Below are 24,589 nucleotides of genomic sequence, written 5' to 3' on the forward strand. Positions count from 1 at the left end.
CCAATTGGACCTGTTTTCTGCAGAAAAGAATGCAGTGGGAGCCACAAACCATTTTTGATATTTTCAATTAAAAATTAAATAAACACTACATGTAACTTTCGCGTTTAGCTTTAAATGCTTTTATATCATGTTTACACCATAAAACGAAAAGGTGTGGCATGTATAATGATTCAACTGCTGAGAAAACAAAATTACACTTTTGCAAAGAACAATAAAATACTTTTGGCGGGTTTTATCGGCGCATAACTTGTTATAAGGTGTACTACCTGTATTAGTGCTGTTGTTTGTCCGTAGTGTTGTTGACGATATTGCGGACCTAAGTGGCTCCAGCCTCACTAGATTTTGATCTGGCCCTCCGCGAGAATCCGGTAGTACATTTTTCTGTACTTTTACGTTAAAGTCATGTGACGATCATGTGATAAGGTACTAATAATAACAGAGCATAAATAATGATGCTTAACAATGTTTGATTTATCACAAAAATTACAATTTAAAAAAATTATATTAAAAAGTCTAGTGATAAAACTATAGTTTTATGAATTACTTGGCATATGGTAGAAAAGGAAAAAAATCTAAAGTCAGAGGGAGCCGCAGCGAGGGGATGAAAGAGCTGCAAGTTGTCGAACCCTGGCCTACCATAATCGATCAAAGTCGATTTTCAAAAAGTAGCTATACTACAACAAAGCAGTTAATACTGCAACTAGCAATTTCATGAACTGATGTTTCCATAATTAATAAAACTAAAATAAAAAAGTAAAATGGAAAAAGCACAACTACTACTGACCTTGACAAAACATTAGCTTGGCCGCTTTAGTTATTACCTCAATTATTGCCATAGAACTATTTCGAAAAGGTTATTATTGACAAGGTTATTATTGAGAAGGGGCGACACCAATGAAGAAATATAACAGATGGATTTTAACAAAGGTTTTAGAATAACGAGTTAACTTTTAAATTTTGTATCAAAATGTTTTAGTTCTATGAGAGAACCTACAGAAAGCTAACAATGTTGGCTGTTAACTTTGATGGGCTTCTCAAAATTGTTCAGCGCTGATGTGCTGTTGAATTGCCAGATAAAATATCTATAGTTGAGTGGGGAACATAACAAGCAATGGTTTAGGCCTATAATGCATAATTATAAACTTGGAGTTATCATCCACTTGTCAATTTCATCGATAAGCTTTCGACGAGGTGACTAAATTACTTCACCAATTGGATGAAGAACTCATTAAAATTTTTTTTAGTAATCAACAAACATGACTGACAGTCTGTCTTTGCAGCCTACAAACATTAACTGCATGTAAAGATCTTGGGCTATGACCTCGGAAGATGAAAATTTGATTGATATGTTAAAAGATTGATCTTTGTAAACTTGTGATACTTGTCAGTTAGTCCATGAGTTGTCACATGATCGAGCACATTTAATCCGGTTTAGTTAGGCCTACCAGACTCCCGCTCTGTCTTCATGATGTTGTATGCAAGTTTGGGTCATTCGCAAGATGGAAACAGCAAAAAACCTTACGGAAAGTGACCTTTGTTCCCCGAAAATTTCATGCTTGCAAATGTGGAACCACAAGGCGGACATGCAAGCAAATGCCGTGCAAGCTCTTCCATTTTTAACATTTTCCACACTTCAATAATTTTATCTTGATTTGAGCAGTTCCTGGTGTGCTGCTATGGCCTCCAGTGTAGAATTCTTTATCTTTTATAACACAGCGTTTGCGTTTATCAACATCATGCGTATGTCCATTAAAACACTTATCACATGGTAACTCAAGGTGTGCACAACTCCAAATTGGCACCAGACACATCATGGAAACATAGTGTGACAATTGTGAGAGGTAAGCAATTGGAATGCTCAGGCCACACATGTACCTCATACGGCGACCCTCTACCCATAAAACATCCAAAAGAACCCTTAATAGTGCATAATAATGGCCAGCTTATAAACATGCATACATGTAAATACATACAGAATATAATAGGTTAATCAATAATAATACGCAGAATTAGTAGTTAGTCGACAAGGCTAGTAGTTGACAAGGTTAGTAGTCAGTGAGTCACCAGCAGAAGTGGTGATGGACTAAAACGACAGCTCTCAGCCAGAAGCTCCATAAGTTTATACCTCACTCTAGTCACGGGACCGACCGATCTCGCACACTGCCAACCGTAAAACAATAAAGAGGAACTTACATAAAATTTCAGTAGATTTTATCAGAAAATACCGGCATTTTTTATCATTTGTGATTGTTGTTGTTTAACGTGATCTGACTGCCAGGATGTTTCAAGAATAAACTCGACAAAACTTGATTGCGGTTAAAACGCTAAGAAGAAAAATACATGCTGAAATGACGTCATTAGTCGCTTTGTTGCTATAGTTGGTATCGGCTATTGCGTTTATGTTGTACTGTCATGCGTTTCACATCTCTAGGTCTCTGCCAATGTGCGTCTATAAATGTCATAATCGCATTTTGCATTTAATCCTAAAACATCTTGGCAGTTGGATCACCTCAAACAACCGCAAATAAATAAGTAAAATCCACTAAAACTTTGTGTAAACTTTCAGCATTAAACCAACTTTGTCCCTTGCAACACACTGACCTGCACAGAAGTTTCTATGAACAATTATATATTTACTACTATTTAACTTGTTATTTGTCTTTGACTTGAAATATCAACCAAACTATCCTTCTTGTTTATAAAGGTATACTAAGAAAGATACGTCCCAAAACGTCAAGCATCTAAAATTACGCATGCTATCCTATCAATCCTTATATCTTTAACCATCTTAACCCGCTTTAGGATTTATCTAATCTGCTGATAGTAAACAGATGATAATATTTATATGGAAGAGGAAGCGCTAATCATTCAAGCTTCCTGATAGAGATTAGCTCAGTACGGACTCAGAAAAAAAATGATGCAACTCCAAAAAGCCCGACGAGCCATAAATAACGCAAGTCTCTCAACTGACATCATATATTAATAGGCCTATACATATTTCTCAAAGTTTGTCCTCTTTGTGTATGTCAAGTTATAGCTATTAAAATCTTGGAATAAAAAATCCGTAAAATGGAAGATTTGATCGCGGAACCTTCCGCTCACCAGTTCGACCACCTTACTAACTAAGCCACATGAGCTTGATAGATTCGCTAGGCAATATATGTCGTGAAATGGGAGCAAATAGGCGACCGCTTTCGGTCACAACGCAGTCATGGCATAATGTAGGTAGGTCTTATTTGTAAGCTTATTCAAATTATCCATTGGCAATGTGCCAGGCTGATAGCAAGTGGCAGGCAACTCATTACCACTCATTGTTTATAAGCTGATTTTTAAAACCCGGGCAACGCCGGGCAGCACAGCTAGTACATGTATATATAATAAATACCCAGGGGACCATGGAAAATGCATAACAGATTTAAGTAGATCTTCCAGTTTTAAAGTGTCCCAAGAGGTGAATTAGTCATCACTATTTTTGGAATAGACCCTTTTAAAGCCAGCTGCCCAACACAAAGACTAGTTGGCGAGATTAACCATAACACGATGCTGAGGTTACCATCAATACCATCTACTTGTAATGCGCATAATCAAACGAGTATAATTGATTTCTTTATACCAAACTAATTAATTAAATTCTAGCCAAGAGTGGAAATTATTGGACACACATTAGACACGTGTTTCTCCACATGATGGGGTCACTGTACTCATCTTATCTTTTATGGAGTTTGTAAGAGAACCTTCAGGACCTTGTTACATCTACGACTAGGAAATGTAATTGGGTTCGATACATCCAACCTGCCTCAAGGGCAGTAATACACACCCTGTTTTCATACTTCCAACTAGATTCAGAGTTGCTTCCACTCCAAATCATAGAAATAGTTAAATTCGAGCGCATTTGACACCATTCCCTTCGCTAAATTTGTGAGACTTGGCATTCGCTGTGGGAGTACTAATCGACATCATAGAAGCGATATTTATCTCTATATAAATATAGAGATATAATAATATATAACAGGAACAAGTTAATAACTTTATAAAAATGCACTCGGCAGTTTGTTAGCTTGTGAACTTTTATTCGTTTCAGCATAAAAATCAAACAGTCTTCACAAAGCCACCAGACCCCCTCCAATTTTCTCTGGTTGAATAGAAACCTTATTGCACTATTTATCTATATCTTTACATTATCCTCTGCTATTTATATTTTATTATAACAACTATTTTGATTTTCAAAGCATAGAAATAATCAATATACATGGAAGACTTCTATGTATATTGATTCTGTATATTGATTACGATTCTGTGTGGATAAACCTGGCAAGGCAATAGCCGATTACTTCCAATGATTGCTTCCATTGGAAGTAATCAGCTATACAACTAGACATACGACGCTGTACAGTCATTACCAAACCTCCTAAACTCTCTCCAGATGAACTAAAATCATCAAAGCCCTCAACTGAATGGATTAAAACTGCTTAAGTCATGGACAATAGTTATGAGAAGCTAGTCAAGCGAGCAACATTGAAATTTAGCCACATTTGCTCTGAAACACGTGATTTCAATTTTAATTATATAAGCAACTTCACCATAGGAAATAACTAATTCTCAATAATTCCATAATCCTTTGCGTGCAATCTAATACTGTATGTGAACGACTTTCATGAGAAATTTAATTACCCTTCGTATAGCGTATAGCCTACTGCATAGCGATACAACACACTCATACGAAACTTAGATATGGGGCCATACTTATGTGATTAGCATGGGGCCATCTTTTGTTTGCTATTATCAGAGAAGCTCAGCAGGCGTGTATTCAAAAAATTTATAAACCGGCTGCCAATTAATAAGGTGGCGGAATAAGTAACTGCTGTAGAGCCTATGTTCTAAAACCTATGCTTTAAAGTGAGAGATTAACTGTGATCCTTCGCTGAACGGACAAAGCTTTTGAGTCAGGTTTGCTGCACAATTATTCAAACGTATTAACAGCTAGGTCTACCGCTTCAATATCCTTTGTAGCGCAATCAATACGCAGTGAGGATATTTTGTTAAGTTGCCAAAATTTCTAAACTTGATTAGGAGAGCTATAGGCTTGGTGTGGCCAAAGTACAGTAGTACTGAATTCTATCTGAGTGATGCTTGCACTGATGTTCAAGCATGACATGAATTTTATACTGAAATCATGTTTTCCACTCCACATTTTCAAACTCTTCAGTCCATTTACAGAGAGAGATGGTTGCGGTTTATGAACATATATCACACACTGACAAAAATCTCACCTCAATTATTGATTTCATGTACACGCAGGTCATAGCCCCCCAACCATCTTCGCATAGCCTTGCGTCAGGCATTTAAAGTGATATGTAATTGATTCCTTACGTGGAGGGATGCTGACATACATGAACATAGCATCTAAGCATCCACTCATGAATCTATTTGTATTCATTGACTAAACAGCGCTTAGTGGCTACAAACTGTTGCAGTTATCTGCCATTTGGAAAGTCAGAGATGACTCATAAGAGAGAACTCACCATCAAGTGTGACACAGAGAAACAGGATAATCTAAGTTGATGGTATCAGCAAATATAATCATTACAGCAACTGGCAAGAACATCTTGGCAAGCAACAAAGCTAGTCAGAGACTAATCCCAAAATAGCGTTTATATGTTCCCTTCTTATGTAAACATGACCTTGTATAATGATCAATAAGCAATGTCTTGACATTCTAGCTTCTAGTAGTAAGGTTTGGCATAGCAATAAAAATGAATACAAAATTATAGCTGAGTAAAAGGGCCATCATTTACGGTATAGGACTAACTAAAATAATAAATGAAAATCTGTTTATGATCACATTGTTTGAGTTAATAGTGAACTTAATTTATCTATTTTAGGACAGCAAATTAGAAGCAATACATACGATACAAGTGCTTTATGTGATGCGCATAGTTTACTTCTACCACAAATTACTGAGAAAAAAGTAGTTGTAAAATTTCTATTAAACCAAGTACTGGCTAAGGCAGTCACCAAAAGTTATGTTGAAAGACTAACATGAAAGCAGAAAAGAAAAAATTATGAGAGCAAAAATAAACTTGATTAAATCATGTGCTGATGAAACCATTTTTTGCCCAAGGCATGAATCCCAAGAATATAGAAGTAAAATATTAGAAAGAGCACATTAACATGGTATTCCTAAAAATACACTCCTTATGTGAACAATTAGATACATCTAACAAATATTTCAAGCTGTTATATTATTTTCCCTGAAAAAAAAAATAAGACCATTATAGTCACAGTTAAGATGGTTACCAATTTTTCTTCACTTTAGGCTATTGAAGAAAACGACGGTGTAAAAAAACTGCTGACAGAATGAAAGCTGTTAACATTTCAGCGAGGTGAACATTACTCCCAGCCACAGACCAGCATCGCACGCGGGTATGACTGTTAAACCACCCTACGCATAGAAATATAACGTAAAACTGGCACAATGGAAGATCAAAATGCACAATTACCATATATGGACTAGATTTGATAAAATACCTCGTGGAAGTGGAGATGTCTGGGTAAGTGGCATGTTGACAAACGGGTAACGGCAAATTGGCTTTTAACGATGGATAAAACAACTTCACTTCAAATCAGTTCTAACGTGTTTGGAAGTGGTTCAGTATCACTTAGTAGCAATCATCATGAACATATGTATGAGAGTCACGCTAGATGCCGAGCGATCGAACGTGGGAATTTTCCACAAATATTCCTTGACAGCGGTGAGGGGAAAACTACGACGCCACGAAGAAACTCCGAAACCTGCAAAACATGTATAATAACAACCCAAGTATAATCCTTTTTCTGTTTTAGATATAAAATCGTTGCACAACTCGTTCGCCATTCAACTAAACTGACAACTTGTCATTCAGAGCCAAACACCGTTGACAAACTAACGCTTATTTCAATAAGGTAAGAAGCATCCACTTTAATTCATGATGATAAGATTTACTATTGGCTCTTTTTTTAATAAAATACGTACACTGTTGCACAACTAAACTACAGTTTTACAGCTACTGTTTTCGTTTTATTATCATCATGACTATTACATATATTGCAAAATATTAAATTTAGCGGTAAAAAGTAACTGAATAATGGTTTTCGAAGTTGAAATGAAATTGAGACAAGCATATTAGAACTGATTAGAACATAATGATCAGTTTTTAATTTTTTTGGAATTTGGTAAAACTGTTTAGGACGAGTTAAACGAAGACCTTTCTGTATTTTTGAGTTTTGTATTTTGATTCCGACGAATTCGCTGACACGCTTGACCGGATTTATAAGACACATTACTTGAATTTACCGTTTACAGCCTCTGCTGTGTCTATAATAATTAGCATCGCTGTTGGATATCTTATGGTTTTTGCTGTTCAAAGCGTGTATAAACTGAAGCATTATCTTAGTTTTTGATTTAATGTGAGATGTTAAATTGATAGCAATAGATTTGGAGGTGCTAGAACAACAAATATTGGAGCTACTAGAACAATTAGATTTGAAGCTACTAGAACAACTAGATTTGGAGCTGCTCAAGAATAGAAGGCAGTCAGCCAGAATACCGTTGTTGATGAAAATCTTATATAATATATATAATTCATAAAGAAAATATATATAGGGAAATATATATGATCCATAAATAACTCTATTCCTCGGCGATCATATACCTATTGGTGTGGGTTTTGGCAATTTGGTATTGAAATAACTGATCTTGGGTTCTGTCATTAACTCGGGGTGATAGTTAATGAACAATTTGAGGCTTACTTTAATGCTGTACGAATGGCTGTAGGTTTAGAGTTTTTAGCAGGCTAGTTGTAATAATCTAGTAATCTCTGCATATGATGTTGAATATTAATCGGACAGCATATATCTGCAGTGCCCATTAAGTCTTTCCGAGATACTTTTTTATTGAATCCCAAGCGTAGGAGGCGTATTTCAGCACCAGTCTAACAACTGGTGCTAACACCAGTTCGAACCAGGGCTAACACATTGAACTGCTAACCACACTAACAGTTCTAAAACTGGTCTCAATCATGTTGGGATCATAGTCTTTATAATGAGCTCGAAAATAGTTTTCTTTACTGCAAGTAGTTTTCAGATGTTAGTCTGTGTTGGGTTATGCGTTCTTTGGGTAGTTAAATTGTCCTAGTTTTAAGGATCATCAATACTTTTTACTGTGTATGTGTTTTCGATAGTATTCCTTTGTTTGGTGGTACGTGAGATGTTGAAATTTGTTGCAATAGAACTCTATGTTCCATCCCCATTTCCAGTTTGTTGGAGTACTCTATCGTTAGATAGTGTTACTGGCTTTGTCATACCATATTAGTATTATTGGTGAATGGGTGTACATCTGAAAGTGGAATGGCAGAAAATTATTTACGGTATGTAGGAGAGGATAGGAAAAGCCAATGGCAGACCTCAGATGCACCTTGGATATGACTTTTGCCATTGCTTGCTCTTCGGCAATTTCTCGCGAGTTCAGTCATTGAAAGTTGATTTAACTCAGGTCATGACTTGATAGAAAATAGTATACGCGCGTAACATTTTTACAAGTTTTTGGTGATTGTTGACCTCATCAAGGCATTGCTAAAGTCCATTATAGACACCGTGGTCTAGAAGGTTTGACTGTTCAATTGAAAATTCTATCAGTTGTCTCTCAGGTTTTGTTTTTAGAAGCTATGCTAAGGATGGACTAAGACTATGGACTAAGACTATGTTTTTTATTGCAATGTTATGTTGAGCTCGAGTTCTTTGTTGGCAGTGCAAATAAAGCTTACCGCGCCTTAGTTTTGTGGCATGTTTTTACTGTTTTTGTAGAAGAGGCATACTAGAGTGGTCTTTCATTTTACTACAACCATTACCTGGTCAAGTGATAGTTTGAAGATGTTGATAAGCCAGTTCATCGAATAGGTCCTCGAGTAGTCACGGATGTAAATTATATCGACCTGATGCTTTGTTGGTCTTAAAAGTGTTTCTTGATATGTTTGACTTTCATGGTTACAAATGTATATTTAAAGAACAAGGCTAAAAGCAGGCTTTCTAAATCATCACTGAATATTATTAATCCAGCTCTCGTGGACCGAAGACTTGCTCAATTTTCTCAAACCAAATACTGGTTCTGTTATTTTTTACCGCATTCTACCTTCAAAGTACTTGGATTGTACTCATTGATGCTTGTAGATCGATTTGTAAAATGAGCATTAAAATTCAGCTTGAAGATAACCATAAAGAAAACAGAATCTCTGTATCAATCTGTAAAGTTGATGCTAGAGATATTCTGATAGACAGCAAGCCGCTTTCTGTATGGATTTCAGATACCTGGGTAGTACCGTATCCAGTAATGCCAAAATTGATAAAGGATGGAGTCACATAGTTGGAACTGTCAGTATCTCCTTCGGAGCACTTTAAAATATTTTGTGGAGGAACAATCATGTAACAATCTGAGCTAAGTGTGAGGTATACAGAACTGTAATCCTAACCACCCCATTATAAGTAGCTGAAACTTGGACAGTGTATCAAACGCAAGTGAAGAAACTGCACATAGTACTGATTAAACAACCATGCATCATGACATTCTGTTAGAAAAATGCCTCAAATGGCTGGGACATGCGCAAAGGGCTGGTCATGAGGGATTGCCAAAACAACTATTATATTGACACATTATGAAAGAAGAATCAGGGCCGGCCCAGGCTGAAATACAAAGATGTAGGTAGGCTTAACATGAAGTTAAAGGAAATAGACACAGACAGATAGCCTGAGAAAGCAGAAAACAATGCTGCATGAAAGTCAGTGATAGCTTAAATTATGACAGTCATTGTTGAAATGATCGACTGCAGGAGAAAGACTTGGATTGTACTCATAGCTCACTAAAAATGAAGATTTCTTGACACTAGAATTAATATGTGGTGACATATTACTGCAATGTATTGTTATTGTGCATTGTTATTGTACAACGTATTCGTACGACTAATTTACTAATGCATCTGTGCAGGTAAGTTTGTGCTTTTATTCAGCCATGCTTAGCCTACTCATAGTTGCAGACTAGTTGACCTTAAAAACTTGTTATGATTGCAGGTAATAATTGTCGTTCCATGCAACAGCTCATCATTAATGAACAGAACAAATATCACTAGTGTTCTATCCTAAATCTGGCACTAGTAATATACATTTATTCTTTCTGCTGTGTTAGTCGCACCATAAATGCACCCTCTCACGGTACACCAAGCTTTCACATGTTCTTCAGTTGCAATCATGGTGCTGTGCTGCATTGACTGTCGCTACAAAATGAACAGCCTTGAAAAAGCATATACATTTTCATCATCGACTGGTGATGTGTGCTGAATACGACTGCATAGTTCTTTTTGTAGAGAGTTCCAATAAGTGTATCCTATGTTACATGTAGTGCTCATATATTGTGGCTTCCGACCGACCCAGCTCATTGTGAGCTTTCCTATCTTTCCAAAAAGTACTTCATTTTTAGGACTGCAAAACATTTCTGCACAAACTCCACATCTCCTCTTTGCGAGCATCTAGCAGCACGATCCATGGCCCAATTAAAAAGCTTCTGTGCTAGCATTTTTCTAACAGCTCATTTTAGGGACAACACTCTCTGTTTAAGTTGCATTCCCTCTATTGCTGATGTTTGCTTCATTGATTGCAATTCTAGAAACTCAATGAAATGCTTGATCTATAGTTATAAATCTCAATGCTTGTCTGTTGGTTGGTTTGTGATTTGTGTGTCCAGTAGTAGCGATAATGTTTTAGGAACAAAAAAATCCAATTCACACCGGATTTGAACTCGGAACCTTCAGGTCTGCTGACAGGCTTGCTAACTCACTAGTCTATGTGCCCAACATAGCAATGAGTAATTATGAACATATTCATTACATCCATTAAATTATGGATAACTTGATGTTGTGTGACACATAACATCACACGCTTAACTGCTTTCATTATAATAAGTTTAGCAATATAAGCAAGCTTAAGTTACTAGCTTAAGGTACTCAAATTAGCTAATTTGCTAATTTTGCTATCGGCTAATTGGTCAACTTAGTCAATGGCAACTACATTACCTGCCACTGTTTATAAGCTGTTTTTCATTATCCTTGCAACACCGGGCATTCATCTAGTTATTAAAAATTTTTTACTTTGTGCACAAAAAACTCATACAAATACCATGACAAGGCCTATAAGACGAGATCACCAAGATCACTTAATGACTGCTGTTAAATGTATTAACAAGAAGCAACTTGTATTTTTAATCTATTCTAAAGCCCATCTCAACAATTCATTTATAAGCAAAAGAAAACAATTCAATAGATGCATGTGTAATAACAATACCTTGATAGAAGCTGTTAGTTTTACAAACTACAATAATCAATCAAGCGAGGGAGACATGAAAATTCAGTTTTTTTCTACTGTTTTTTTAGCATTCTCTTATTTTATTATGTGTCTGTTCGAGTCTCTACCTGTAAAGTTTGAGTCTCTACCAGTTGTGTAAAGTTCTGCTAGCTGTAAGTTTTACCAGCTTTTAAATGCCTTCAAACAACTATTTATAGGAAAATTACCAGAGCCCAAGATTGAGGTATATGAAGTGCAAAAAAGCTCCGACCAAAATAACAAATTTTAGCAGTAGACTATAGTCATAATTTTTTTGCTAAAAACAGGCACTCTGAGATAAAAAGCATTTTATTTAATTCGTTTAATGCTTATTTTAGCTCAGGAGCTCATCCGTTGCTTGAGTTCAGTTTCACGAGTTCAGTTTCACTATAGTCGTTTACTTGGTCATTGTGTCTCAGAGATGGTAAACATGAAATTGCTTTCAGAACAGTCTTTTTTTGATACAACGTATTGTTCATGAGCTTGTGTTTTTTTAAAAGTTTTAGCAAGATGATAGCTATCTTGAAATTAAAGAAATAAACTTTACATGCTATGGTCTTTTAAACTTATGCATGAGATGACAGTCATGTAGCAGATCTAATTTATTAATCAATGACCATAACTTATTGGTTGATATTCTATTTCTGAGATTAGCCATTCTGGTTCATGGATCCTATGACCATATAAACTGATGACAAAGCAATATATGATATCATTGATTTGAGTTAACCAAATGGGAACTGGAAATTTACAAATGTAAACTTAATTGTGTACTAAAATGTCTAAGGCCATATTCTTACTTTCGTGTTTTTCTTTAAAAGTTTATACTAGCTAGAAATGTCAAAACAGCCATAATAACAGCCACAATGGACACATATTTACCGCATGAGGTTCAAAGGTCGCATGAGTTATTGAAGCTTCTCAAAGTCTATTTCTGAAGATTATCTTATCTTGAAGAAGTTTTTTTTTCGTATTTTTTTGGATCATGCTTTTATATTACATTGCTGTTTTTACTTGTGTACATTAATACTGCTGGCTTCACAAATTAAATATTTGTCACATTCCAAGCAAATGTTACTGGAAATAATAGCCATACCAAACCATGGCAGTGTTTTGTCTTTTAATCACAATGATGAATATGTTCGCATCTGTTTATGAATTATCTTGGTTGAATTACCTTATCTAATGAGTCAGTGCATCAAAGAATGTCTGTCACTATATTATTGTTCTCTGAGTGTTTAAAAACTATCGTAAAACTTCTATTTGAACAAATGGCGTTCCATTTTTAACTCTTTGCCTATTGTATTGCACTTCCCAATAGATCTGAGATCCAACGGATTATCGGTTGTTAGTTGTATGTGAATAGTATGTTTATTTGATATATATGCATATACCGATATATCGTGAATCTAAAATGAAATTAAATGAAGAGTAAATAATAATAAAAGAGGCAATAGCAAGTTTGATAGCAAGTAAAAGTAGCATAAAAGATGTATAAAAACTCGCAATAATATGTAGCAGATAAAACATTGCTAACAAATTATGATTTGATATGAATGAGTATATAACAGATATAAAGCAGAAATGCGCATATACTTAAAAAAGGCAGCTGAAAACAAAGCATTAACTATATGAATAATAACAAATAAAAAAGGCACTCTGTATAATAATGATATTAAAGTAAAAAGTATTACCTTGTTACATCCTCTCAGGAAATGCAATAAGAATTGTCCTGGTTGTGATATAACGTGATAAGTATTCTTGATCGTGCTTTCTGATGACTTTAGTTTACTTTAGGAATATTGACGAGTATGATAAGTGTACAACACAAGTTACCAGCTTGAGGTGCACAAGATAAATGCCTCAGGTGGTCCAAAAAATAGAAAAGTGTTGCTGCCAATTGCTAATGAATCATACTTCCGATTATAAACCAAATACACAAATGTTGAAATAGTATTGAAAAACACATAAAATGAGGACAAGGCTTGGTGAAATCACAACCCTGTGGTTAAAATTGACTTGTTTGCTGTCTCTTGAGGACAGCTGATAGACTTGGACAGTGAGTAAAGATGTACACATTACTACGTGTATAGCAAAATAAATTGCTGAATCTAACATTGTGGCGTTTAATTAGAGGTGGTGTTCAAATAAAGGGTGGCCTTGTATTTTTCAAGTAGCTCGACAGATTTATGGAAAATAAATTTAACCCTTTTATGGGTGAAGCGATGCTAATGTTGCCAATATTTTACACTCTCCTTCTGATGGATCGACATTAATGCTGTTGGCCTCAACATTTTTGCTAAACCGTTTTTAATATACGTCTAAGTATCAAACCGAGTTAAACAAGAAACTACTTGTTTAACTCAACTTGAAATAATGGCGCTGTGCTGTTATCAAGTATTTCGATAGTGTCATTTTCAACGTTTCAATCAAAAACTGGAAAGCTTCAGAGTTAAAAAACGGACATAGCGTTTTTAATTTTTAAAAACGTTTTCAACATTTCAAAATTAATAATGGCTGCCGTTACGTCGCACGATGTTCGTCATCGTTCATCTAAACGCTGTAAAGTCTTCAAGTAAGATTGTAAACCGTATTATGGATGAATCTAAAAGCCATGGACATGTTTTAGACCTTAGTGACTTTGAATCAGAGTGTAGTTCTGATGATTGTGATGATCGATCTTCTTAGGCACACCATCACTATTATCATGGCCACCACTACAGCAACAATGAAAAAATTAGCTGTTACCGTGTCATTATTAGTACTATTTTATGGACACTTTTCTAATGATCACTCTATTATAGGTTCATAAAGGTCAAAAAATTTCGAAGTGACGGGCGAATAGAGGTGGCATTCAAAAAAAGGGTGGCGTTGTATTTTTCAACCCTTCTTCTATAGTGGCATTCAAATAAAGGGGGCATTTTGTTAAAGGTGACATTCAAATAAAAGTGGCGTTCTGTTAGAGGTGGCATTCAATAAAGGTGGCGTTCAAACAAAGGTGGCATTCAAATAAAGGTTTTACAGTAAGTTACTCCATAGATCATCATTGCACTGCGTGCTCGGGATCACATCCTTTTAGAGTTGTGGCTATTTTTTATTTACCAGGGGAACAAATGTGATGTTGTTTGAGAAATCTTAAAGTTCTCAATACTGCTTCTATCAAGCTTATTTTTTTTCATGCATATAGCTCTACAATTGACATTAAAATCTATGTGTCATTGATCTTTGGTTATACCTTGTCGGTATATAACCTGTCTGCATGACCTAATCATTAATGTACCACAACTAAAGAATGACTTGCTAATTGTCTTATTAATAGCACTCTACTATTGTAGACTAGCATCCATATGGCAACTCCTATACAGCTCAGATGTCGCACTCGCTCTGCCACTTATCCAATAACTGACCTTGACTCTGAGTCGACCTTACTCGATTTAAAAGCACTTATTGTTAGTCTTACTGATTTAGATGTTGAAAGTTTTGTGCTCAAGAGTGGCATACCTCCCACCGCCATACAGGCAGGTAAGTCATTTTTATGGTGGCACCATATGTGAAACATTCTTTTTTATCTATACATATAATAATGTAATAATAATATAATTATAATACGTATATGTATTAGAGATGTCAGGATACCAGTATTGTTACTTCAGGATTATCAGCATTTTCTGACAGAAATTTACTGCTTCAATCTTTGGTTAACTATTTTCCGACAGACATTTACTGCTTCAATCTTTGGTTAATCATTTTCTGACAGACATTTACTGCTTCAATCTTTGGTTAACTATTTTCTGACAGACATTTACTGCTTCAATCTTTGATTAACTATTTTCTGACAGACATTTACTTCTTCAATCTTTGGTTAATCATTTTCTGACAGACATTTACTGCTTCAATCTTTGATTAGCCATTTTCTGACAGACATTTACTGCTTCAATCTTTGATTAGCCATTTTCTGACAGACATTTACTGCTTCAATCTTTGATTAGCCATTTTCTGACAGACATTTACTGCTTCAATCTTTGATTAGCCATTTTCTGACAGACATTTACTGCTTCAATCTTTGATTAGCCATTTTCTGACAGACATTTACTGCTTCAATCTTTGATTAGCCATTTTCTGACAGACATTTACTGCTTCAATCTTTGATTAGCCATTTTCTGACAGACATTTACTGCTTCAATCTTTGGTTAACTATTTTCCGACAGACATTTACTGCTTCAATCTTTGGTTAACTATTTTCCGACAGACATTTACTGCTTCAATCTTTGGTTAACCATTTTCTGACAGAAATTTACTTCTTCAATCTTTGGTTAACCATTTTCTGACAGAAATTTACTTCTTCAATCTTTGGTTAACCATTTTCTGACAGACATTTACTGCTTCAATCTTTGGTTAATCATTTTCTGACAGACATTTACTGCTTCAATCTTTGGTTAGCCATTTTCTGACAGACATTTACTGCTTCAATCTTTGGTTAACTATTTTCTGACAGACATTTACTGCTTCAATCTTTGATTAGCCATTTTCTGACAGACATTTACTTCTTCAATCTTTGGTTAACCATTTTCTGACAGAAATTTACTTCTTCAATCTTTGGTTAACCATTTTCTGACAGAAATTTACTGCTTCAATCTTTGGTTAACCATTTTCTGACAGACATTTACTGCTTCAATCTTCTATTAAATGTACCAAGCATAGTATGTTGTACATGTATTGAACCATGAACTATTGATTGTTTCAAGCCAGGATGATAGAATTTCGGACAACAGGCAAAGGTTATAAGTTTTTGTCTTTCAGCATGCATTTTAATTTCAAATGATTATAGTAAAATCTGAGATGCGTGTCAGCTATATGCAATTAGTATGTATCTAATATTTTGCAACAAGCTCAAATTAAAGTACATTAAAGCATAGAATATTAGTATTATACCTTTGAGTTATATATATCTTCTCATATTTTAATTGCACTGCCTCCTACGAGAATGTGACTATTCATCAAACATTTAACAGTTTTTGTGTTTTTTTTCTAAACTATAAATGATACAACTTACCAAAGTAGATGCAATTTGCACCTGAGCTGGCTGCGAATATATTATATCATTATATTTTAGGAGATAACTGCTTATTAAAGGATTGTGGAGTAAACCATGGAGACTTCATAATCATAGAAGAGACCAAAGGATCAAGGGCACCAGCTCAAAGTACTACTTTAGACAATGCTATATACCGAAAAACCTCTAATTTGAATGCCACCTTTATTTGAATGCCACCTATATTAGAACACCACTTCCATTTGACCGCCACTCTACCATTCCTTGATGTTTACAAACCCATAATTCTTTCGTAGTTTCTGTTCGTATCAAAGTCCATTTTCCAACTCCAAAGGTTTTCGTTTTTTTCGTTAAAACTGAAAGAAAAGCATTACCATAGAAATAATTGATAACTATATCAGGCTAGTAGTAGTTCCTTATGTAACGCGGTTTTGATACTTCAAAATATATAAAAACAGTTTACATTTACAGTAGTATATGAATGACTAGTTTTAAATGAAAAGTTGTGCTTAGCGATGCTGCTAAAAGTTTATTATTTGTGCGCATTGCAGCGCGTAAAAGTTTTGCTGTGTCCAAAAGGTTGTTAGGACACTATTATCGACTATTTCAGCAGTGCAGAAGAAGAGTTGAGGTCAGAAAACATTGTGGAAGATATTGAACAGCCAGAATATGTTTTTTCCATCAAAGACAACAATCAGAATGCAACTGACCGAGCAAACGATGCAAATGTTTTTGTTTCAAAAATTTCATTTTCTTTTCTGCATGTAATATAAGGATGGTTCATTTATGTCACGTGTTCTTGAATATACATATATTGATATATATTGATATGTATGATATTGAAATATGATTGCTACAGTTCACAGCCAAAACTAGCTTTTTGTGTGCAACAGAAAAAGAGTTATGAGTGTCGATTTATTGTAAGCTGTATTAAAGGTTGACTTGCAACAAGATTAACATTTTTGTTATTTGGTATCAAAAAATTCACCATGTCTTACTCTGCTGTGTTGTAGGCGCAAAATATGTGGAAATGTGATTACAAGCTCTTAAAAGCTAAAAACTGAACAGTTAATCGCAGCCATCACGAAACCGCCTTAGGTTGGAATCCCTTTCCAAAACGGCTCAAATGGGACGTAGTTGTTACAGGATGGTTTCTGTTTACACTTTCATGCAACCTCATTCGTCAAAATATTTTCATAAATATACTTCATGCATTCAATAAAACCATGTCTATTGTTCTTACGCGTCTGTTTTATCGTCATTGTAATGCTGTCACTTTTAGCACTGATATCTTATAACTTACCGTAAAAATTCGTTAAACTTTTTAACCTTAGCTCAAAGGAGTACATATCATTGTCTGATAATCAAGACGAGTCTGTTGGTCACCTGTGATAATCGAAAAGTGCTGCAAAAATTATTTTTGAAGTATTGGGTCACGTGATCAGATTACGACTTGACGATTGAATAATGCCGAAACAAAACTGTAAAGTAGCGAGCATCTATATTTGGTCAGGACTCCGGTAGAACCTGAACTGTTTGTCATAAACTAGTGTTACGAAACGTTTTATATTGAGCCTTTTATTTCATGTGATAACATCACTTGTCAAAACAATATTAATTCCGTCGTAAAGGGATTCCAAACTACGTTTGGAATCCCTTTATGACGGACGACGTACTCAAACCCAATGTGGTTATTGTTTTGACAAGTGATGTTATCACATGAAATAAAAGGCTCAATATAAAACGTTTCGTAACACTAGTTTATGACAAACAGTTCAGGTTCTACCGGAGTCCTGACCAAATATAGATGCTCGCTACTTTACAGTTTTGTTTCGGCATTATTCAATCGTCAAGTTGTAATCTGATCACGTGACCCAATACTTCAAAAATAATTTTTGCAGCACTTTTCGATTATCACAGGTGACCAACAGGCTCGTCATGATTATCAGACAATGATAAGTACTCCTTCGAGCTAAGGTTAAAAAGTTTAACAAATTTTTACGGTAAGTTATAAGATATCAGTGCTAAAAGTGACAGCATTACAATGACGATAAAACAGACGCGTAAGAACAATAGACATGGTTTTATTGAATGCATGAAGTATATTTATGAAAATATTTTGACGAATGAGGTTGCATGAAAGTGTAAACAGAAACCATCCTGTAACAACTACGTCCCATTTGAGCCGTTTTGGAAAGGGATTCCAACCTAAGGCGGTTTCGTGATGGCTGCGATTAACTGTTCAGTTTTTAGCTTTTAAGAGCTTGTAATCACATTTCCACATATTTTACACCTACAACACAGCAGAGTAAGACATGGAGAATATTTTGATACCAAATAACTGTAATATGAATTTTGTTGCAAGTCAACCTTTAAGAAAACCGCAAGGATGCTATTAAATAATTTGCTGAAAATTTGCAAATTTACAAGTTATATAATGATAATCGATCAAAAGCTGCAAATTTAAATATTCATAAACAAGTGACATAAACAAAACATAATTATATTACATGCAGAAACAAAGTTAGCATTTTTAAAACGATGCAAAAATAATTGCATTGTTTGCTCTGATAGCCGTGGTGTGATTGTTGCTTTCGATGGAATGAACATCTTCTGGTTGTTTACTATCTTCCACAATGTCTTCTGACCTCAACTTTTCTGCACTGCTGAAGTAGTCGGTATTAGCGTCCAAACAATTTTTGGCAGAGCGATACTTTTACGCGTTACATTTAGCACAAATGTACAAACTAGTCGTTCATCTACCATCGTAAAGGTAAACCATTTTATATACATGTACTTTGAAATATCAATACCGCGTTAAATAAGGAACTACTGCTAGCCTGATACAGTTATTAATTATTTCTATGGTAATGCTTTCAAAGTTTTAACGAGAAAAACGAAAGCTCTGGAGTTGGACAATGAAAGTATTATTTGTTATTGATGTAAACGATTCATTATTAATACGAGTTTGTGGACACTCTTCTACTGATCACTTGATATTATGTGTTCATAAAATTCAAAGATTGTCAAAGTGGTGGTTAAATAAAGGTGGCAGTCTATTTTTCAACCTTTCTCTTACAGCGGCGGTCAAATAGAGGTGGCATTCAATTAGAGGTTTAACGGTATATAAATCTCAGTGTTTGTTTGTCTTTTTGCTTTCATCAGTGTGTCTAGTCATAGCGATTAAAATTTAGCAATACAAAATCTGCTTTGCAGAGGATTTCAACTCCTGACATTCAAATCTCAAGTCTACAAACAAGTGTGCCTAACCACTAAACTAAGCCGTTCTTATTGTTTTTAAAGCTCTTACATATCGGTATATCCTTATCGCGATTGCACATGCTGAATATGCACTTTTTATTATCAATTAATATTACCTTTTACTATTGCAAATTTTAGAAATATGTTAGAAACTTTTTTCACCATTACCCATTTCCTATTTTTTAAATTTGTATTTTGTAATTTTCAGGCATGCCATTTTGCACTCCTATTTCCGGTGTTGATAAATATGTAAAAGATAACTACTTTTTATATGGACAAATGTATTATCTGGAGTAGGAGTTGCCTCTACATTCTCTCTCCGTTGGCCAAACAAAGAAGTCCGATATCTCACTTTTACATTTGTACCAGTATCGAGAGCCACCAGTATCGTCCATCAAAACTTTTAATACAACGAGCTTTTGCTGCAGCAGTAACCTTTTTTATACTTCCATGTACTCATTGTTTATTTTTTCTCCTAATTTATTTGAACTGAACAAAAACACTTCTCATAATATAAAGTTGAAAAGTTAGAATGGTAAATGTTGTATATGTTGAATAAAAATAAGGTTTTTGATTTGTGATTTATTTTCATCAACGAAATTAGTTGAGCAAAAGAAAAAAAGCTGGAGGAGTGATGAAGCCCATAATACGCAATAGCATAGCTAGTCGGAGCGTTGGGCTTGTCGTCATCGGTTTTATTCACATGTTAAAAAGATACAACCTGAGTTCTCTCTTGAAACTGGCCATCTTCTCTATGCATTTAATAGACTTAGGTAGTTGATTCCAAAAAATGGCGTGTTGGAAATCCACCTTGCGATGGCCTGCCCATAGATTGCGCAAAGACTTTTATTACTCGGGCAACGCCGGGCATTCATATAGTTCTATCAATATAAAACATCGTATGCAGAAGCTATGAGCCACATTTTACATGTATATTCTACTTTCTAAATTTCAAAAAACAACAATACTTATTGCCAGTGTTTTTGTTTTATTAAACTTTAAATATTACACAAAGATTCATGTGAAATATCCCATCTTCAATATCCTCTCTACCCTCTATATATACGCTAGCATGAATTATTTTACAGGCATTGGAAAAAAATGTTTGAATGGACCAAGTGGGACATATACAAATGTTGTGCTGGTTTGTCAGAATATAAAAATGTTATTTCTGTTATAAGTTGGTTCTCAGGAGTTATGATACCTTACCTCCTGTACTTTCTGTTAGTTCAACTTAAATAGCCTCTGATACCTGACTGCTACACTGTTTCAGTCTAGCAGACTTCAGCCAAATATCTTTTTGTGGTTTGAGTAAGGCTATGTTATAGAGGTCAGTCCGCTACAGCCCAATTAAAAATGCCATTTTTACCGTGTTGACCAGAATTCAATACAATCCTGAAGACGCCATTCATCTTGCAAGTATGTGTAATCAGCTCTGAAGGTGTTAAAAATTTGAATCACTACCCAAACACATCCAGAGCCGTAGAGCTTCACAGAGTCCCGCGACCAACAGAAGCGTATATGAGAGCTCGCTCATTCCCAAACAAACAGGCCACGCCCACTATTTTTATATAAGCTATAATGGAGAGACCGCAATATTAACCAACAAAAATTACTCCCATTGGCAGTTGCTCTGAAATTGATTGTTGTATTGTACACAATTTGAAAGAAAACAAAATTCCCACTATATGCTACCAATATTGTTTTGTAAAAAAGGAAAGTAAATGCAAAAAAGTGAGCTATTGAGAGCGAGGTATGAATATTCCATTAGAGATCAGTATGTCGATCGAGTTTGTTTGGAAACAAACGTTTTGTTTCCGGTTTTGGTCACGGGACTCTGTGAAGCTATGGGGCTCTGAACACGTCGAGGAAAAAATAGTGTAACAGCTGTAGTTGTTTCCACCTGAATCATGTTTGTTGAGAGCATCTATACTTTTATTACAGAAAGGAGTTTGTCACCACACAGCGGTCAAGTAAAAAAGGAAGCATTAGGAGACACATCCATCAGACGGAAAGCTGTTCCAGCCAATAACTCCTGCCTGTTCTCAAGCATTGACTTCTGTATCAATGGTGTACTCAAACTCAGTAATGCAACAGAAATGAGGAGAACTGTGGCGGACATTATATTATCACAGCCTAAAAAATATACTGAAGCATTATTGGGTGGGTGGATTATACCGACTGTATCATTAGCATTAATGTAGGTATAACTTTCTATTGAAATTGGTAGTCATCAAAAAATGATGTTTTTCATTAAATGCCAAAAAAATGAGGTTTTCTGTTACATGTAAAAAAAAGAAAAATAATAAAAGACAGATATCAAGAATAATTAAGTGAATTGAACAGACATGTTTTAAAAGTTGATAATCTAATAGTATTGTGGAGGAGGTGGGATAGCGACTTGTAGGTTATAGTAACAGAAAGTTGATAAAGTGAAAGATACGATGAAGTCTCTTCATAGGAAGTCTGATGAGTCTATCATGTTATAAGACTAGAAATATGTTTGTACTCATATAAAGTTTATAATATGAAGTATACAGGATATGACCATCTGTACATGTGTACTTATTAGGCTTCTTATAAACTGAAACATACAGTTGTGGATGTAGTATGTTGGTGTCACGAAATAGAAAATTAATGGAGATTGGAGCATCTAGGCTGTTACGGTAGCGCGTATAGAATATCGCTGGGTAGATTGTTAATTTGAAAATCTATTTCCATCAGGGCAGTAAAAAACTCAAAATTTTTAATACAAGGTTTTTCTAATAACAGCTCATGTTTATAAAATTATTTCTACGTTTCTGTTGTTTATATATATCAACATATTTGCTGAGGTTTTCATTCAAGTGTTTGAAAACTAAAGTCTCTACAACTTACAGATCGCAGAAGAAAAAGTTCATCCGCACTAACCAGTTAGGGTGATAAGTAGTCAACTAAATATTTCTAAATACACATTTACCAAATCACGATTGATGTATCAGTTTTATGACTTGTATGTCTGGCTGTAAGATTTTCATTAGTGTATATGAAACATTTGATTCCAATATTTTAAGCTAGTCTCATTTTTTGACTTGAAGGTGTGATAGTGGCTGACTTGAAGGTGTGATAGTGGCAAAGTTTATGCGCTTTACAAAATGGTGAAGATGCTCACAAATTTAACTCACTCAGGAGTCATCTCCTCATGAAACAAATTATATTTGTTCAGCCGGGTTGCGTACGACCAGTGACGCAAGTCCATGGCAAACATGAAGATGTGTCACGGTCATGTCATAGATCTGCATTGAAGTTTCTACTAAAAAAAATCTAGCGCTTTGGACGACGCATTATTACCTCGTCATTTTCTGCTACTAGTCTTTGAGGCAGATCTTTTAAATGATCGTGATGTTTATTAAGAAAACAAATCTCATCACTAGCAAAATTACAAGTGTGTTGTCATTTCACTTTCTTCTCCAGGATACACATTACTGCAGAATTTATGTCATTTGGTGTTTCTATGTCAGTATGAACAACTTTACATCACTATTGCATTAGCTCCAAATTCTACCATGTCCAATATGAGTTGAATTTATTTTGTTTTAAACATGTTTACCAAAAGAAATCTTACATTTTTAACTGCATTAAAAATATGAAAACAACCCAACTTTGTGTTATATGTTTTTATATGAAACATTGCCTTGTCAGCAATGGAAATGTATTGTTATCAGCGTTTCCATAGCCCATCGCACAAATTAAGGGCAATGATCTATAAATGGTTTTGACATAAATGTAAACATGGAAAAGTTATCACTCTACAAAGTATCAAAAATACTCATGCAACACCGCCTTAAACCTCCATATAATCAGGAATGGAGATGAAAACAAATGTAAGAAAATAATTACACACAGATAGACTTTTTTGTGTACAAGTAATCCGTGTAACTAATATGCTTTTAGGTTTAAACTAATGATGTTTTCCGATTCATGGAAAGTGACAATTATTCACCAAGTTGGTTTAAATTCCTCTTAGTGGTTAGCACTTACCCAATGTGATACAGACAAGTTGTAACTAGGTTATTCAAGGGCTCATCAGTTTGTAATAACAATTTAGAGATGTATTGTTTCAAGAAACCTTTATTTGACATGGTGACCTCGTTTGACCTCATGGAACACTCATTTATATCATGCTGGTCTTTCTCACGACTGACCATTGCTTGATGAGTTGGTTTCATTGTTATGACATGATAAATCTTTTATATCGAACATCTTCCGTCCGCTCAGCTGCTGTTCTTGGTCGTACTGCTGCCGGCATTGTAACACTTACTGCAAATTCTGAGCAATTACTAGTCTTGTTCCTTGATTTTATTCCTTATGTTCATTAATGATTATCTATGTAGGTCAAAAGCCAGAGGATTATGCAAATTGGGTGAAGTACCCCGACTCCTGGGGTGGAGCTATTGAGCTGTCAATCCTCTGTCACCATTACATGACAGAGATGGTTGTGGTGGATATACAGCACACGAGGACAGAAAAGTTTGGAGAGCAGTATGACAATAGAATACTGCTTATATATGATGGCATTCATTATGACCCACTGTATGAGGGCAGCGAATCTAAACCAAGAACAATCTTTTCTGTCAATGATGACAGGGTGGTCACACAGGCACTTTCCTTAGCAGAGAAGGAAAAAGCTAATAGACAATACACGGATGCCAAAAACTTTAAGTTGAAATGCGTGACTTGCGGTCAAGGTCTAGCTGGCCAGAAAGAGTTGAGCAAACACGCTAAAGACACTGGCCATAGCAACTTCGCCGAGTTTTAGTTGTTTTTTTCTTCCGACCTTTCTGCCGAGGAGCTATAGTTCATTGTTCTAGTATAATTTTATGTTTATCTTAG

At 35.1% G+C, this 24,589-nt stretch overlaps 2 protein-coding genes across 2 annotated transcripts in view; one reads left to right on the plus strand and one right to left on the minus strand.

The window, feature by feature from the left end:
• Positions 1-6,672, minus strand: part of LOC137391712 (6-phosphofructo-2-kinase/fructose-2,6-bisphosphatase-like) — a 47,247-nt gene extending 40,575 nt beyond the window's left edge. The window contains exon 1 of the mRNA XM_068078244.1: positions 6,529-6,672. Coding sequence (XP_067934345.1) covers positions 6,529-6,562 — 34 coding nt within the window. The 5' untranslated portion in view covers positions 6,563-6,672. The remainder of the gene's footprint in view (positions 1-6,528) is intronic.
• Positions 6,673-6,859: 187 nt separating this feature from the next.
• LOC137389648 (ubiquitin thioesterase OTU1-like) lies at positions 6,860-24,534 on the plus strand. Its single transcript, XM_068075710.1, has 5 exons — positions 6,860-6,942; positions 14,739-14,925; positions 16,517-16,606; positions 21,662-21,880; positions 24,091-24,534. Exons 2-5 carry the CDS (start codon positions 14,751-14,753, stop codon positions 24,513-24,515), a joined length of 909 nt encoding a protein of 302 aa, XP_067931811.1. The 5' UTR covers positions 6,860-6,942; positions 14,739-14,750; the 3' UTR covers positions 24,516-24,534.
• The last annotated feature ends 55 nt before the right edge of the window (positions 24,535-24,589 follow it).

The sequence above is a fragment of the Watersipora subatra genome, chromosome 3 (genome assembly GCF_963576615.1).
Source record: "Watersipora subatra chromosome 3, tzWatSuba1.1, whole genome shotgun sequence".
Taxonomy (NCBI): Eukaryota; Metazoa; Bryozoa; class Gymnolaemata; order Cheilostomatida; family Watersiporidae; genus Watersipora; species Watersipora subatra.

Bases quoted from the DNA above. Each gene is read 5' to 3' on its own strand.
- LOC137389648 (XM_068075710.1), top strand. From the start codon at position 14,751: ATGGCAACTCCTATACAGCTCAGATGTCGCACTCGCTCTGCCACTTAT. The intron at 16,607-21,661 runs GTACTACTTTAG...CTTTTATTACAG, and splicing joins ATCAAGGGCACCAGCTCAAA to AAAGGAGTTTGTCACCACAC. The intron at 21,881-24,090 runs GTGGGTGGATTA...TTATCTATGTAG, and splicing joins ATATACTGAAGCATTATTGG to GTCAAAAGCCAGAGGATTAT.